A 15,555-nucleotide genomic window follows, 5' to 3' on the forward strand; every position below is an offset into this window, starting at 1 on the left:
AGGAAAATCAGGCAGGTTTGCCAGAGGCTATTGGTAAGCTGGAACGAAAGATGAAGGAGCCCACACACTTTAACATTACTGTGCTGGCTCCAACATGTGTGTGCCTGGCTGCCCGTATAGACTGGAAGAACGGTAGGACTGCAGATGCTGGGGATCAGAGTCAAAAAGTGTGGCGCTGGAAAAGCGCAACAGGTCAGGCAGCAGGAGCAGGCGAGTCGGCATTTTGAGCATAAGCCCTTCAGCAGGAATGGATAACGGACTTTGACCCCACTCCAGGGAGACAGGATGGTGCCATCATGCACCCACAGGCACGCCAGTAGCTTCTTCTCAGGTCACTCCAATGGTGTACAGTGCCTCCAGATCCTCCCTGCCTGGAATCCCAAAGCCCACAGCAGTACAACCTGAGCAGAGTTAGCCTGTATCTGGTAGGAGGCTTTCAGCAGGGTCTGGGCACAAAGACACCAGGAAACAACTACTTGAGCCTTCCAAACCAATCACTGAACAAGCTCCTTCCATCTCAGGACTGCATTTCGATGTGGTTGAGGGGCAGATGAAGAAGAAAAGTTACTGAGGTGACACATGCACTACACCATAGTGAATAACAAATCACTATAATTTCACTGTTTGGCCTGATTAAGTCACCCCCATCTGAGCGATGAGCAGACTCTTCCTAAGTCTTGACAGTCTATACACACTCTTGTTCATTGAAACGTTGCCAATAATGGAAGGATTTATAGGAGATTCCTCAGGATTTCTGCAAACCGTTTGACTGTCATGATCGAGTTCACTGAACAACAAATTAGGATAGCATTTCCTAATGGATATCTCAAGAGTTATCTAACTTTAACACCATGTTGTATCACTACAATGTCTCACTGCTGCATTTTCCCAATCAATCATGTAGGGCAGGATGGCTATTAATACTTAAAAATGGGACAACCCGACAATATCATGTATACGATCACGTGGAAAACAAGACATTTATTCAAAATGTTGAGCTCTACAAAAATAACAAAGATCCACAAAAACAACAATGTTGGCATATCCTTTGTACTGAACAGGGGCTGTTTATCAGGATAGCAACAGAACCACAAACAATTAAACAAAATCTAAACCTAACTTATCCGTGATGTTTCTCAATGTGAGAATCTATTTTTTTCATTCTCTAACCTTAACCCATTTTTTTCTTACTCACCATGACACTTGAGGGAGGGAGCAGGTTGTAATAAAATTGTCTGTGGTGTCTTGGTTCCTACAATTCATGGCTACATCATGCTCTCTCGGACAGTCCTCTGAATTAATATCCTGATCCACAGCCTCATTATCATCTTTGGAAGATTGTTGTCTGTACCCCATTTCACCTGCATCCAGGATGCCTCTGTAAAAGTCTGTAACTGAGCACTAAAGATCTTTTACGCTAAGAAAGCAATGTGACCACACGAGACTGACAGCTTGTCAGTCAGTGCTGAAATCAGTGGGCACTATGTACCACACAGAGCAGGCAGCCTCCAAGTAAATTCAGTAACCAAGTAAATTCAATAAGTGCTTAAAAAAAAGCTAAGTGTGATAACATGCATGTCTTCACGTCAGCATAAAAGCATCCTATACAGATGTATGACCTGGGAAAACACACAATCCACAGGTGTGTGCCAGCTCAAAAATAAAGTAGTGAAAGCCTGAAGTGGTGTCTGAGTTGGTCTGAGTGCAAGCGTGGTAATGTGGTAATGATGTGGGTTGATTTTTTGACACAGAGTTGCATTGATAAAGGTTTGAGGAGTATGGTGGCCAGGCAGAAACATTGTTCTGAAGAAGCAGTTAGCATGATGCTGGGACAAGCAAACATGAGCTGCAGCCAAGAGGTACCCATTGTTTTACCTGTCAGGAATTTGTGCTGTCAAATGCAGGAGAGAAGATTGGAGAGTAGAATGTAAACAGGGTGAATAAAGTTTTAATGTGATGTAAATGTATGTAAATAAGGAGGCTGCCATTCAAGGGCAAGATTCCAAATTGCTATTTAAGACTCGTAGGAAAAATGTTTCTCAATGTGAGAATCTATTTTTTTCATTCTCTAACCTTAACCCATTTTTTTTTACTCACCATGACACTTGAGGGAGGGTGCATTCTGCCCATGGGGTTGTGAATTACTGCACATAGGCTGGTATCCCATCACCAGGTCAACCTTTATTTACACGCTCAACGTACATGGGCTCTGACCAACCAGCTTAGAGATAGTCCCTTGAGTGAGAAGACTCTCTGAGATACCTGTTTATATTTTTTTCCCACATCACCTATGGTTGTGTGTGTGTGTACTGACTCAGTAAAAAAAAACATTGTGCAAGAACTTTATATTTCCTCTATCAGGAAAGAGACTCCTGTTTATCTCTGTCAGCTGGGGCTCCCTGATTGGACATAGCTAACAGCCCCAATCAATGATCTCATACTCAATGTGATCCATCTGTCCAACGTCATTCCAATTAGGCCTTCTTTTTTCCTGTAGCTTCTCCTGGGATGTTTTCGCCCCAGGCCCAGTTCCTCTAATTCTGACTCATACGTGGGTGGCGTGTACTGGACTATAGTATGTCTCTTGCACCCGAGTATCTCGGGAGAAGTTCCTCCTCTTCAGGTTAATATGTTATTGAGGCTGCCACATCAGCTGCATCCATCTTGGATTCTAAGGACTATCTGATACAAGGTGGGGGGGGTGGGTAGAAATCTACTGGTGAATTCATCCTGGCAAATCTCATAACTAGGCCTGGAGATGGGATTAGGAGGGAATGTGGGGTTTTTTTGTGTGTGTATTTAGTGAATATGGGAATTAGCAGGCATGATTGTGGGGATCACAGAGAAATGGCTGCAAGGAGATCAAGGGTTGGGAACTAAATATCCAAGGACATATGTCTTATCGAAAGGACAGGGAGATTTCGAGAAAGCCTTTGACAAGGTGCAGCATAGGAGGCTGCCAAATAAGATAAGAGTCCAGGGTGTTAGAGGCAAGGTACTGGTATGGATAGAGGTTTAGCAGACAGCCAGAAGACAGAGAGTAAGGATAAAGGGGTCTTTTTCAGGATGACATTCGGTGATTAGTGGAGTTCTGCTGGGTGAATGTTGGGGCCACAATGACGAAGGAACTGAAGGCATTGCTGCCAAGTTTGCAAATGGCACAAAGATAGCTGGAGGGATAGGTAACGTTGAGGATATGGGAAGGCTGAAGAGGGACTTGAACAGGCTAGGAGAACGGGCAGAGAACTGGCAGATGGAAGACAATGGGGGAAATTGTGATGTTATGTACTTTGGTAGGAAGATTAGAGGTGCAGACTATTTGCTACACTAGGAAAGGCTTCAGAAATCTAATATTCAAAGGGACTTAGAAATCCTAATTCAGGATTCTCTTAAGGTTAACATGCAGGTTCATTTGGCAGTTGGGATGGCAAATGCAATGTTAACATTCATTTCAAGAGGGTTTGAATACAAGACCAGAGATGTACTGCAGAGGCTCTTTAAGTATCAAAAGGCTAGTCCTGGAAAAGCACAGCAGGTCAGACAGAGTCCGAGGAGCAGGAGAGTCGATGTTTCGGGCATAAGCCCTTCATCAGGAATGTGGACAGGCAGGGGTGTAAGAGATAAATAGAAGTGTGGGGATGGGGGTGGGGAGAAGTTAGGTGGATACTGGTGCATGGGTAATTGTGATAGGTCGGTGAGGAGGGTGCAGCGGATAGGTGGGAAAGAAGATGGACAGGTTTAGAGGTCGGTGTCGGGTTGGAGGGTTGAGGTGGGGGTTGGGAAGATGAAGAAACTGGTGAAGGGCTGTGTGGTTGAAGGGTCCAAGGCAGAAGATGAGGCATTCTTCCTCCAGTTATTGAGTGCCTTGGATTTGGCGGTGGAGGTAGCCCAGTACTTGCATGTCCTGGGGGGAAGGTGGGAGGAATGGAAATTGAAATGGTCGGCCACAGGGTGATGGGGTTGTTTGATGCGTGTCGCAGAGATGTTCCCTGACACATTCCACGAGTTGGGATCCTGTCTCCCTGCTGTAGAGGAGGCCACATCGAGAGCAATGGGCACAGTAGATGAGGTGGGTCAATGAGGAAAAGCTCTGCCAGATGCAAAAAAGATCCCTTGGGGACTCTAAGGCTCTGGTTTGAGCCCCATATCTATGGAAGGATGTTCTGGCACTGGACAGTATTCAGAGCAGGTTTACAAGAATAATCCAGGGAATGAAGGGTTGGCATATGAGGGGCGGTTGAGGATTCTGTATCTATACTTGATGGAATTTAGAAAGATGAGGGAGATTTCATGGAACCTTACAGGATACTGAGAGGCCGGGATAGAGTCGACATGGAGAAGATGTTTCCTGTAGTAGGAGAGATGAGGACCCAAGGGGAGAGCCTGAGAGTGAAGGGATGACCTGTTAAAACTGAGATGAGGGAGAATTCCTTCAGCCAGCGCAGTGGGCAGGGGTTTAATTTTCATAACTCAATGCTACAGAAAGTGTAGAGGCCAAACTGTTCAGAGTATTTAAGACAGGGATACATTGGTTCTTGATTGGTAAGGGAATCCAGGGTAACAGGAAGAAGACAGGAGAATGGGTGTGAGAAACGTATCAGCCATAATCAAATGGTGGAGCAGACTCAATTGGTTGAATGGCCTAGTTCTGTTCCAATATCTTAGGGACTTACAGAAGGAAAGGCAAGAGCGCTCCAAGTCGGGATGTTATGTGACTTTCAGAAAACCTTGCAGGTGGTGGAGCTCCCATGCATTTGCTTTCCTTGTCCATCTAGACAGTAGAGGTCATGGGATTGGAAGGTGCTTTGAAAAGAACATTGCTGAAGTACCACAGTGCACCTTTTAGATAGCACACATGATGGGGTGGAGCCAATCAAATAGACCGGTTGAATGAAAGTTCTTCTCATTTGAGAATTGTTATTGAATCTCCTGCTTTGGGAATGTAGACAAATCACATCAACCATGATCTGTTCAAGGTAGGAACAGGCTCCAAGGGCTGCATGGTCTACTCCTGCTCCTTGTTTGTATGTTTGTCCCTCCCAGCACAAACCTCACAATTCAGGGCACCAGGAACTGTTTGGTTCAGGTTTAAGCAAGCAGCTAGAAAGGCTTTAGATCAAGTCCAAAACTATTAACCTTTCTATTTAAAAAAAGATGTCAGAGGTTGGTTAATGTTGGAGAAGTTTATATTCATTATCAATCCCTAGATGTTTTTAAGAAGTTTGAAGCAATGTTTTTGAGCCACTGCAAATGCTCAAGGTATATGTTTTGCCACAGTGCTGTTAGGTAAAGAGTTCTTGGATTTTAACCCAGAGATGTATGTTCAGCTCAGGATGATGCATGACTTGAAGGGAAGGAGAAAGCTGATGGTACACGTATGGTCATGAAGCCCTTCTCCGTTTAAATAGTGGAGGCTGCAGATTTGGGAGATGCTATATTAAAACAACTTACTGACGTGCTTCTTGTCGATGGTGAAGAATTATTCTACCAATGTTGTCATGGGTAATTGCATCTGTGACAGTTAAATTAACGAAATGAGGTTAAGTAAGTTATCCTCTTGTGTTGGTTCCCTTTCCACCTGCGATAAATTACCAGCTGGTATTTACGTTCTTCGAGATATGGAGAGTTTAGTCAGTGGTGGAAAAAACCAAGGCTTTTGATGAAGGAGATTGAAGACCCCAACCCGGAAAATGTTTTATACCCGTAGTGTTGAGCATGGAGGACAATATAGGATAATCAGCAGGTTGTTTCCTTATCTTTATTTGAGTTGAATCAAGATACCTGACTTACAATAAGCTCTGTACATAGAAACGGGGTGTAAGTCATGAATTAAATATGCATTGTTTACATATTTAACCTGCATGCTCAGTAGGAAACACAAAGTGAAAATGTAGGATTAGTTACACTTGTTTCAGTAAACTTGACTAGAATCATAGAGTCAGAGAAAGGTACAGCACAGAAAAAGACCCTTCAGCCCAACTCATCCATGCCAACAAAGCTTCCTGAACTGAACTAGTACCATTTGCCTATCGAAGAACCTGTATAAATGTCTTTTAAATGTTGTGATTTTACCCATCTCTACTAATTCCTTTGACAGTTTGTTCCATATATGCATCACAACTATTATATAGTTTATACCAATAGTTTGTTTAGATTTTACGAAATGTTATGTAACAGTGTGCATTTTATTTCTTTGTTCTTCCATGGGATGTCAGCATTTGTTTGCCCTTTCCTACCTTAAAGGCCATTAGTGAATCAAATGGGTTCATACAGAAATGAACAATGGTTTCATGGCTGCCATTACTTCAGATTTATTCATTGCTAACTGTACTAACTATTTATTAAATTAACATTTTAATCAATTAACAGCTGCTGTGGTGGAATTTGAATTTATGTTCCAAGACTATTGTCTTGTGTCTCTGAGTTATAGTTCAATGAGTTTACCGTGATGCCGCCATCTCTCCACATATATGATGCGCATTTTTTGCCCCATTCTAATGTCTGGAAATTCCTTTCTTTGTACTGATCTCCCAAGTATCCAATAGGTAAAGTCAGAAGCTATCTGTGTATTTGCATCTGCCTTTTCAAAACCCTAATAAGCAGCCAGACTGCAACGTGTTCATCTACTACATGACTACTACACTATTTTAATCATGGGTTCTTTCCTCTAAGTATTACAGTTGTTCTGCATTGACCAACATCGCATCCAATCCACAGCATCATCCAAGTATGCTTCAAGTAGGTGATGGCATGCTCTTCAACATGTTACAGGGTCTTATGTCTTCCACTGTGGTAAAGGTGAGATTTCTGAGCAATTCATTTTCTTATGATTGCTACATTATGAAATGGAATTATTATAATTTATGTCAAACCAATGACAAAATGGAGGAGGTAGGGAAGTTATCTGGGAATGTTCTAATATTTTGGCATTGGGTAGAATTCCATTAGGTTATAAATCTGTGTAAACTGTTTGTTTGGGCTATATTCACATAAAGGAATGGCTTCAGGTAAAACAAAATCAAATGAGTAATGAGTAACTCTACCTTTCCTAATTTACCCATTTCTTCTAACAAATGGGCTGGGATTTCCTGGGCTTGGCAATCTCATGCAGATTACCACTCCACACGTTCTTTCTCTAGGATGTTGCCTGGTATGGAAGGGATGTCTTATGAGGAAAGGTTGAGGGAACTGAGGCTGTTTTCATTGGAGAGAAGAAGATGGAGAGGTGGCTTAATCGAGACGTATAAGATAATTAGAGGGTTGGATAGACTGGACAGTGAGAGCCTTTTTCCCCGGATGCTGAAGGCTGACACAAGGGGACATAGCTTTAAATTGAGGGGATTAGGACAGATATTAGGGGTAGTTCCTTCACTCAGAGAGTAGCAGGGTGTGGAACAGCCTGCCTACAACTGTAGTAGACTCACCGACATTAAGGACATTTAAATGGACATTGGACACATATGGATGATAATTTTCACAGGTTGGTGCAGCATCCAAGGGCTGAAGGGCCTGTACTGCACTGTAATGTTCTATGTTCTCTACATGTCTGAGAGGAGACTCCAATTCAGAAATGCAGAGGCATACTTCCATTCAGAATGTTCTGCCATAGTACCAAACTGTTGGGCGAAGATCTTTTCTCAGCAGTCAGCTGCCATTTAAAGAATTTACAGAATCACAGACACTTTAGCAAATTAAAGGGTCAAACTAATCAATAGTAAGGTAAGCGTGAGATTAAGCTGTTGGGTAAGTAGGGTGCTAGGATTGTCATGGGCTAGATGGGTAGGATGCCAAGTCACTAGGAGGTAGGTGAAATAATTTCACAGAGGCCGGTTTCCTGTCACAAGTCAACATTTATTTTCACATGGAGATTCCTTGACACTGATCCAGCTCCCTTATAGCCAGTTCTCCGAGTGAACAGTTTATATCTGTGGCTAGGGCTCCCTGATTGGACCAGATTAACAGCCCCAGTCAAGGAACTCACATTCTATGAGGTCCACCTGGCTGACCTCCTTACAATCACTACAGTAGGGTTCCAGTGAGAGAGGGTGTCATGTGGGTAGGCTACCAGGGATTAATCTGCTAGGTGAGATAGGATGCCATGTGGGAGAGGGGTATTGTGCCAGGTAGGGAGCTAAATAATGATTAGGACCTGGTGAAGTGCAGGTGAAGGCAGGTTCTTGGGGGCAGGGGGATTAAAATCCAGAAAGAGGGACGAGGCCTTCAGGTTCTGGTAGGCCGCTGTGGCAGAGGCAGATGAAGTCTACTCTCTCAAAAAATATTTGACTTTTTAGTATCACAGCAGATTCTAATCATATCCTCACCCAGCAGCATCAAGTATTCCTCCCCATGTTGACTATGAAATACTAGCACCGACAGCTTATCAGTTGGACAATGCCCATTCTGCTGCTAGCAGTAATCACCTGGGAATAGGACTCCCACTCTCCATCCACATTGGGCCAAATAGACTTGTTATAAGGTTGCAACCTTTTCTGGTCACCATCAGACTGATTTGTAAGCATGAATGATTTTTACATTCCAAGATTATATAGATCTGTCCAGACATATCAGAAGTGTTCATCCTGAAATTTAAAATGAGTTTCCTACAAGTGGCAAACACAATGTGAAGATGGCGCCATTCAGAACATCCTTCAATTTTGCATTATAACATCAGGCCCAGTCGACATTATGAATTTGCCTTTGGAGGTGGAACTTATAATATTTTCTAGCTGCATTTAATGCTTTTCAAAAATATAAAAACACACAATAAAATTACAGAACTATTCTCATTGTTGTAAAGTTCATTAGTTTCACTCTTCTTGATCAGATTTCTTTACTTTCAATAGGTCTGCTGTCAAGCATGTTACTGCCTCCGGAACTTATTCCTAAATGGTAAGAGGAGAGCAACTTAATTTTGTCACCATGTTCAGGAGATAAATGACTTTGGGATGTGTGATAATCTTTTACTAATTCTGATATAAAAATTGTGGTGCATGTATGCTTTATTCTTAATTTCTACCCAGAAGGGCTGATTGTAAGAAACGTCTATCAAACCATATATGAATCATTCAATGCATAAGACTTGAATTGATTCCTAATTAATTACTGTTTTCAGGTTGAACAAATTGTTTTGCTTCCTGGTTTAGTTCCATAAATTTGGGCTATGGTTTTGAACTTGGAGGGCAAAACAATTCATATCCCAAATAATTTCATACACCATGCTGCTGTTCAGTACAGAAACACTGAGATAAAATTTCTCTGGTGTAACTTCAACTCATACTCTCTCCCTGGTCCCCACTACTTCTCTGTTCCTTAGCTTTGAGTTTTGCAAAAGCTAACAGAATTTCTTTCAGAAATGAAAACCTGTGAAAATATTAGTTGAGACATTTGAGGAATTGAAGATTTGCGTGTCAATATTAGAAGTCAAAATCATGATAAAAATGAGTACATCTCATGTTCATAGACCATATTTGGAATCTGTATTCTTTACAGAACTGGATACTTAAAAGCTACTTTTAATGTAAGAATGCAATTTGCCTTTGATATTACAGTGAGTGAGGTTCTGGGGCTGGCTGCACTGACCTGAAAGTGCTGACAGCTCTTGCATAAGGTTCACTAAACGTGGCCACAGGAAATATCCAGTGGACAGTTAAAGAAAAAGGATTTCCAGAAACCATACATTAGAAATCTGGCAATTATTGTGTTTGAGTTAAATTACTGCAAAAAAATGTCATTTTCACTCCATACTGCAGCAAGTAGGCTTTACTACATCTGCAGATGGGTTAGGACTTGGTTAACTCAGTAGCAAAAGTTAATATTCACTATTGTAGGGAAGGCATCAGGAAGATTATAAAGCGTAAAAATAAGGCAGCAACTCCATTTGAACTAAGATACTGACAGTAAAATAAACTTAAAAATGTTGCTGGAAAAGTGCAGCAGGTCAGGCAGCATCAAAGGAGCAGGAGAATCAACATTTCGGGCATAAGCCCTTCTGTCCGAAACGAGAATCTGGGTGAAAAGGTTTCTCCTCATCTTTCTACCAATCACTTCCATCTATATCCCCAGTATTTATGCTCTCCACTAGGGTAAGCAGGTTTTTCCAGCCTATGCTATCTAAGCTTCTCATAATTTTTCACCATGACTAAATCACCATCTTCTTCTAAGGAAAACAACCCTGGCCTATCCAGCCTTTCCACATAACGGTAATTTTCAAACCCTGGCAACGTTCTTGTAAATCTCCTCTGTATTCTCTCAGAACAATGTTTCTAGCTGTAGCATAATCAGCATGTTATACAGTTCCATCATTACATCCAATAAAGCAAAGCATTGTATGTACTCTTAATCAGTGTGTCTACTTGTCTTAGCCCATTCAAAGATCTGTGGAAGTGCATTCCAAGACCTCTTTCTTCCCCTATCCTTCTCAGTATCTTCCCATTTATTGAGTATTTCTTAGCTTTGTTTGCCCTCCTCAAATAAATTACCCCATATTTCCCCAACTGCTTGATATTTTAATTCACCACTTTATTTTGATACTTAATGTTTCTGTCCTTGACCTGCTGCAATATTTCACTGAAGCTCAAGGCAAGTTTGAGGAACTATACCTTTCATTAATCAGGAACTTTACAGATTTCTGTAACTGTTTCAGTTCAACAGTTTCAGACCACTAACACTGGCCCCCATTTTGATTTTCTTTGGTGCCATGTACTGATTTAAATCTTGATCTTCCTAGATTAGATTACTTACAGTATGGAAACAGGCCCTTCTGCCCAACAAGTCCACACCGACCCGCCGAAGCGCAACCCACCCATACCCCTACATACCCCTTACCTAACAGTACGGGCAATTTAGCATGGCCAATTCACCTGATCCGCACATCTTTGGACTGTGGGAGGAAACCAGAGCACCCAGAGGAAACCCACACAGACACGAGGAGAATGTGCAAACTCCACACAGTCAGTCGCCTGAGGCAGGAATTGAACCCGGATCTCTGGCGCTGTGAGGCAGCAGTGTTAACCACTGTGCCACCATGCTGCCCACTTTTTATTAGCAGACACGTCAATGCTCTCCCCATCCCAGAAGTAATCAACATTAGATTAGAACAGAAAACAATTCCTGTTATTGTTTTCCGAGAAGTCATTATTGTGGAACTTACACTCACTTGGGACCCAATGAGTTGTCTCTTTACTCCAATTACAACTCCATTTGCTTTTGTTTCATGATCATAAGATCGCAAGAAATAGGCTAAGAACAGGCTAACATGTTCAACCCATCGAACATGTTCCACCATTTGATGAGATCTGGCCAGAGATTGTCCCACAAAGGGACACAACCTCTCCACATTACCCTTCAAGTCCCCGAAGAATCTTGCATTTTTCAATAAAGTCTCCTCTCGGTATTCCTAACACCAAGAGTACAGGCCTAATGTGTGCAATATCTCCTCAGAAGAAAGTCTCTCCATACCCTGGATCAATCTAGTGAACCTTCTCTGAACTGCTTCTAAAACTAATATATGGGGGAAATACTGAGTATTTTGCATCAGTATTTACTGTGGAAAAGGATATGGAAGATATAGACTGTAGGGAAGTAGATGGTGACACCTTGCAAAATGTCCAAATTACAGAGGAGCAAGTGCTGGATGGCTTGAAATGCATAAAGATGGATAAATCCCCAGGACCTGATCAGGTATACCCTAGAACTCTGTGGGAAGCTAGAGAAGTGATTGCTGGGCCTCTTGCTGAGATATTTGTATCATCGATAGTCACAGGTGAGGTACCGGAAGACTGAAGGTTGGCTAACGTGGTACCACTGTTTAAGAATAGTGGTAAGGACAAGCCAGGGAACTATAGACCGGTGAGCCGGACATTGGTGGTGGGAAGTTGTTGGAGGGAATCCTGAGGGATAGGATGTACATGGATTTGGAAAGGCAAGGACTGATTAGGGATATTCAACATGGCTTTGTGCGTGGGAAATCATGTCTCACAAACTTGATTGAGTTTTTGAGGAAGTAACAGAGAGGATTGATGAGGGCAGAGCGGTAGATGTGATCTATATGGATTTCAGTAAGGTGTTCGACAAGGTTCCCCATGGGAGATTGGTTAGCAAGGTTAGATCTCACGGACTACAGGGAGAACTAGCCATTTGGATACAGAACTGGCTCAAAGGTAGAAGACAGAGGGTAGTGGTGGAGGGTAGTTTTTCAGACTGGAGGTTTGTGACCCATGAAGTGCCACAAGGATCAGTGCTGGCTCCTCTACTTTTTGTCATTAACATAAATGATTTGGATGCGAGCATAGGAGGTACAGTTAGTAAATTTGCAGATGATACCAAAATTGAAGGTGTAGTAAACAGCGAAAAGGGCTACATCAGATTACAACAGGATCTTGACCAGATGGGCCAATGGACAGAGAAGTGGCAGATGGAGTTTAATTCAGGTAAGTGTGAGATGCTGCATTTTGGGAAAGCAAATCTTAGCAGGACGTATACACTTAATGGTAAGGTCCTGGGGAGTGTTGCTGAACAAAGAGACCTTGGAGTTCAGGTTCATAGCTCCTTGAAAGTGGAGTCACAGACAGATAGGATAGTGAAGAAGGCGTTTGGTATGCTTTTGTTAATTGGTCAGAGTATTGAGTATAGGAGTTGGCAGGTCATATTGTAGCTGTATAGGACATTGGTTAGGCCACTGTTGGAATATTGCATGCAATTTTCATCTCCTTCCTATCAGAAACATGTTGTGAAACTTGAAAGAATTCAGAAAAGATTTACAAGGATGTTGCCAGGGTTGGAGGATTTGAGCTATAGGGAGAGCTGAACAGGTTGGGGCTGTTTTCCCTGAAGCGTCGGAGGCTGAGGGGTGACCTTATAGAGGTTTACAAAATTATGAGGGGCACGGATAGGGTAAATAGGCAAAGTCTTTTCCCTGGGTTCGGGGAGTCCAGAACTAGAGGGCATAGGTTTAGGGTGAGAGGGGAAAGATATAAGAGAGACCTAAGCAGCAACTTTTTCACACAGAGGGTGGTACGTGTATGGAATGAGCTGCCAGAGGAAGTGGTGGAGGCTGGTACAATTGCAACATTTAAGATACATTTGGATGGGTATATGAATAGGAAGGGTTTGGAGGGATATGGGCCGGGTGCTGGCAGGTGGGACTAGATTGGATTGGAAAATCTGGTCGGCATGGACGGGTTGGACTGAAGGGTCTGTTTCCATGCTGTACATCCCTATGACTCTATGACCCTATATGGGGACCATAGCTGTATTGCAGCTGTGGTGTGATTAGTGCCTTTTATTGAATTTGCAAGGCCTCCCTGTTTTTATACTCCAATCCCTTTGAAATAAAGTCCAGTATTCTATTACCTACTGAAGTGAATGCTAGCCTTTTGTGATTTATGGTTCCCCATGGTTTTCGGGAAGAAAGAAATAGCATAGGACGTAAACAGATATTTTGCAACAGTCTTTGCAGCGGATAATGTAGAAACTGGTAAGGAATTAAATACCATCACCATAGCTAAAAAAAGTGGTATGAGACAAACTAATGGTGCTCAAGGCAGATAAGTCTGCTGAACCTCCACCCTCTAAATTGCATCCTAGGAACCTAAAAGAGACAACTGCAGAAGAGGTGGATTCATTGGTTGTAATTTTCCAAAAAATGTTGGATTCTGGAGAAGTACCAGAAGTGGTGGGCGGCACGGTGGCATAGTGGTTAGCACTGCTGCCTCACAGCGCCAGAGACCTGGGTTCAATTCCCGCCTCAGGCGACTGACTGTGTGGAGTTTGCACGTTCTCCCCGTGTCTGCGTGGGTTTCCTCCGGGTGCTCTGGTTTCCTCACACAGTCCAAAGATGTGCAGGTCAGGTGAATTGGCCATGCTAAATTGCCCGTAGTGTTAGATAAATGTAGGGGTATGGGTGGGTTGCGCTTCGGCGGGTCGGTGTGGACTTGTTGGCCCGAAGGGCCTGTTTCCACACTAAGTAATCTAATCTAATTGGAAAACAGTTTCCATCTGGTATTCAAAAAGGGAGGGAGGCAAAAAGCAGATATCCACAAGCCAATTAGTCTAACAGCTATAGTTAGAAAATTATTGGAATTAGTTATTAAGGAAGTAATAACAGAACATTTAAAACATCACAACCTAATCAAGCAGAATCAGCATGGATTCATGAAAGGGTTGTCACGTTTGACTAATTTATTAGAGTTTATTTGAGGAAGTCTCAACCAGAGAGAATAAAGGGGAACCAGTAGTTGTGTTGTATTTGGACTTTCATTAGGCATTCAACAAGATACCTCACAAAAGATTAAGTCAAAAGATAAGAATACTCGTTGTTGGAGGTAGTATGTTAACATGGAGAAAGAATTGGTTCATTGGCAGGAAATAGCGAGTAGAGATAAGGGGTTCTTTTTCAGGTTGGCAACCTGTGATCACAACTATTTACAATATATATTAATGAAACATAAATAGAAATTGCTGGGAAAATTTGGGAGGTCTGGCAGCATCTGTGGAGAGAAAGCAGAGTTAATGTTTTGGGTCCAGTGAGCCTTCTTCAGAACGTTTTTTATTTGTTTTTGTTTAGTGTACAATATACATAGTAATGACTTGGAGGAAGGAAATTAATCTACAGTAACCAAATTTTTAGATGATACTAAAGTAGGCAGAAAGGCAGGTTGAGAGAAGGATGTAAACATTTTAAGAGAAATATTGATAAGCTAAGTAAATGGGCAAAATCTTGACAAATAGAGTAAGATATAAAGTTGTTCATTTTAGAACAGTGAAGAGAACATCATGTTATCTAACTGGAGAAAAATCATAGATTGCAACACAAAGCTAGCACACACATGCAGTAGGTAATCAGGAAGGCTAATGGATTGTTGGCTCTTATTTCAAAGGGCTTGAGGTAGAAGAGTAGGGGAGTCTTGCTGTAACTGAACAAGGTGCTCGTGAGACCACATCTGGAGAACTCTGAATAGTTTTGGTTCCCTTATTTAGGGAAAGCTATCATTTCATTGGAGGCAGTTCACTAGGACTATCTCTCGTATGGAGGGATTGTATATGAGCCAAAGCTAAACAGGTTGAGGCTCTACTCATTGGAGTGTAGAAGAAGGAGATGTGATCTTATTGAAATACATTGGACTCTTAAGGGGCTTGACAAGGTAAATGCTGAGGGTATATTTCCCATCAGGGGAGAGGCTAGGACCAGTAGATATAGTCTCAGAATAATGGGGTGTCAATTCAAGACTGAAGTGAGATGGAATTTCTTCTCTCAGAGGGTTGAGAGTGTTTGAAACTCCTTGTCACAGAGAGCTGTGCATGCAGAGACCTTGTGTATACTTCAGGCTGAGATGGGATAGATTCTTTATCAGTGGGCAAACGAAGGATTACAGGGAAAGGGCAGGAAGGTGGATGTGATGAGTGTCAGATCAGCAATGAAGCTATTGATTGGCAGAGCAGGCGTGAGGAGCCGGATGGGCTACTCCTATTCCTGTCTCATATGGATTAGGAATCCCAAGTCCCTCTGTGCTGCAGATTTCTGCAGATATTCCCCATTTAATTAACATTCAGTTAATT

At 42.3% G+C, this 15,555-nt stretch overlaps 1 protein-coding gene across 1 annotated transcript in view; it reads left to right on the forward strand.

Moving 5' to 3' along the window:
* LOC132805468 (uncharacterized) overlaps positions 1–15,555 on the forward strand; it is a 64,170-nt gene that overhangs the window by 15,286 nt on the left and 33,329 nt on the right. Inside the window, exons 7-8 of the mRNA XM_060820561.1 lie at positions 6,673–6,798; positions 8,844–8,889. Coding sequence (XP_060676544.1) covers positions 6,673–6,798; positions 8,844–8,889 — 172 coding nt within the window. The remainder of the gene's footprint in view (positions 1–6,672; positions 6,799–8,843; positions 8,890–15,555) is intronic.

This window comes from Hemiscyllium ocellatum, chromosome 3 (genome assembly GCF_020745735.1).
Source record: "Hemiscyllium ocellatum isolate sHemOce1 chromosome 3, sHemOce1.pat.X.cur, whole genome shotgun sequence".
NCBI classification, from domain to species: Eukaryota; Metazoa; Chordata; class Chondrichthyes; order Orectolobiformes; family Hemiscylliidae; genus Hemiscyllium; species Hemiscyllium ocellatum.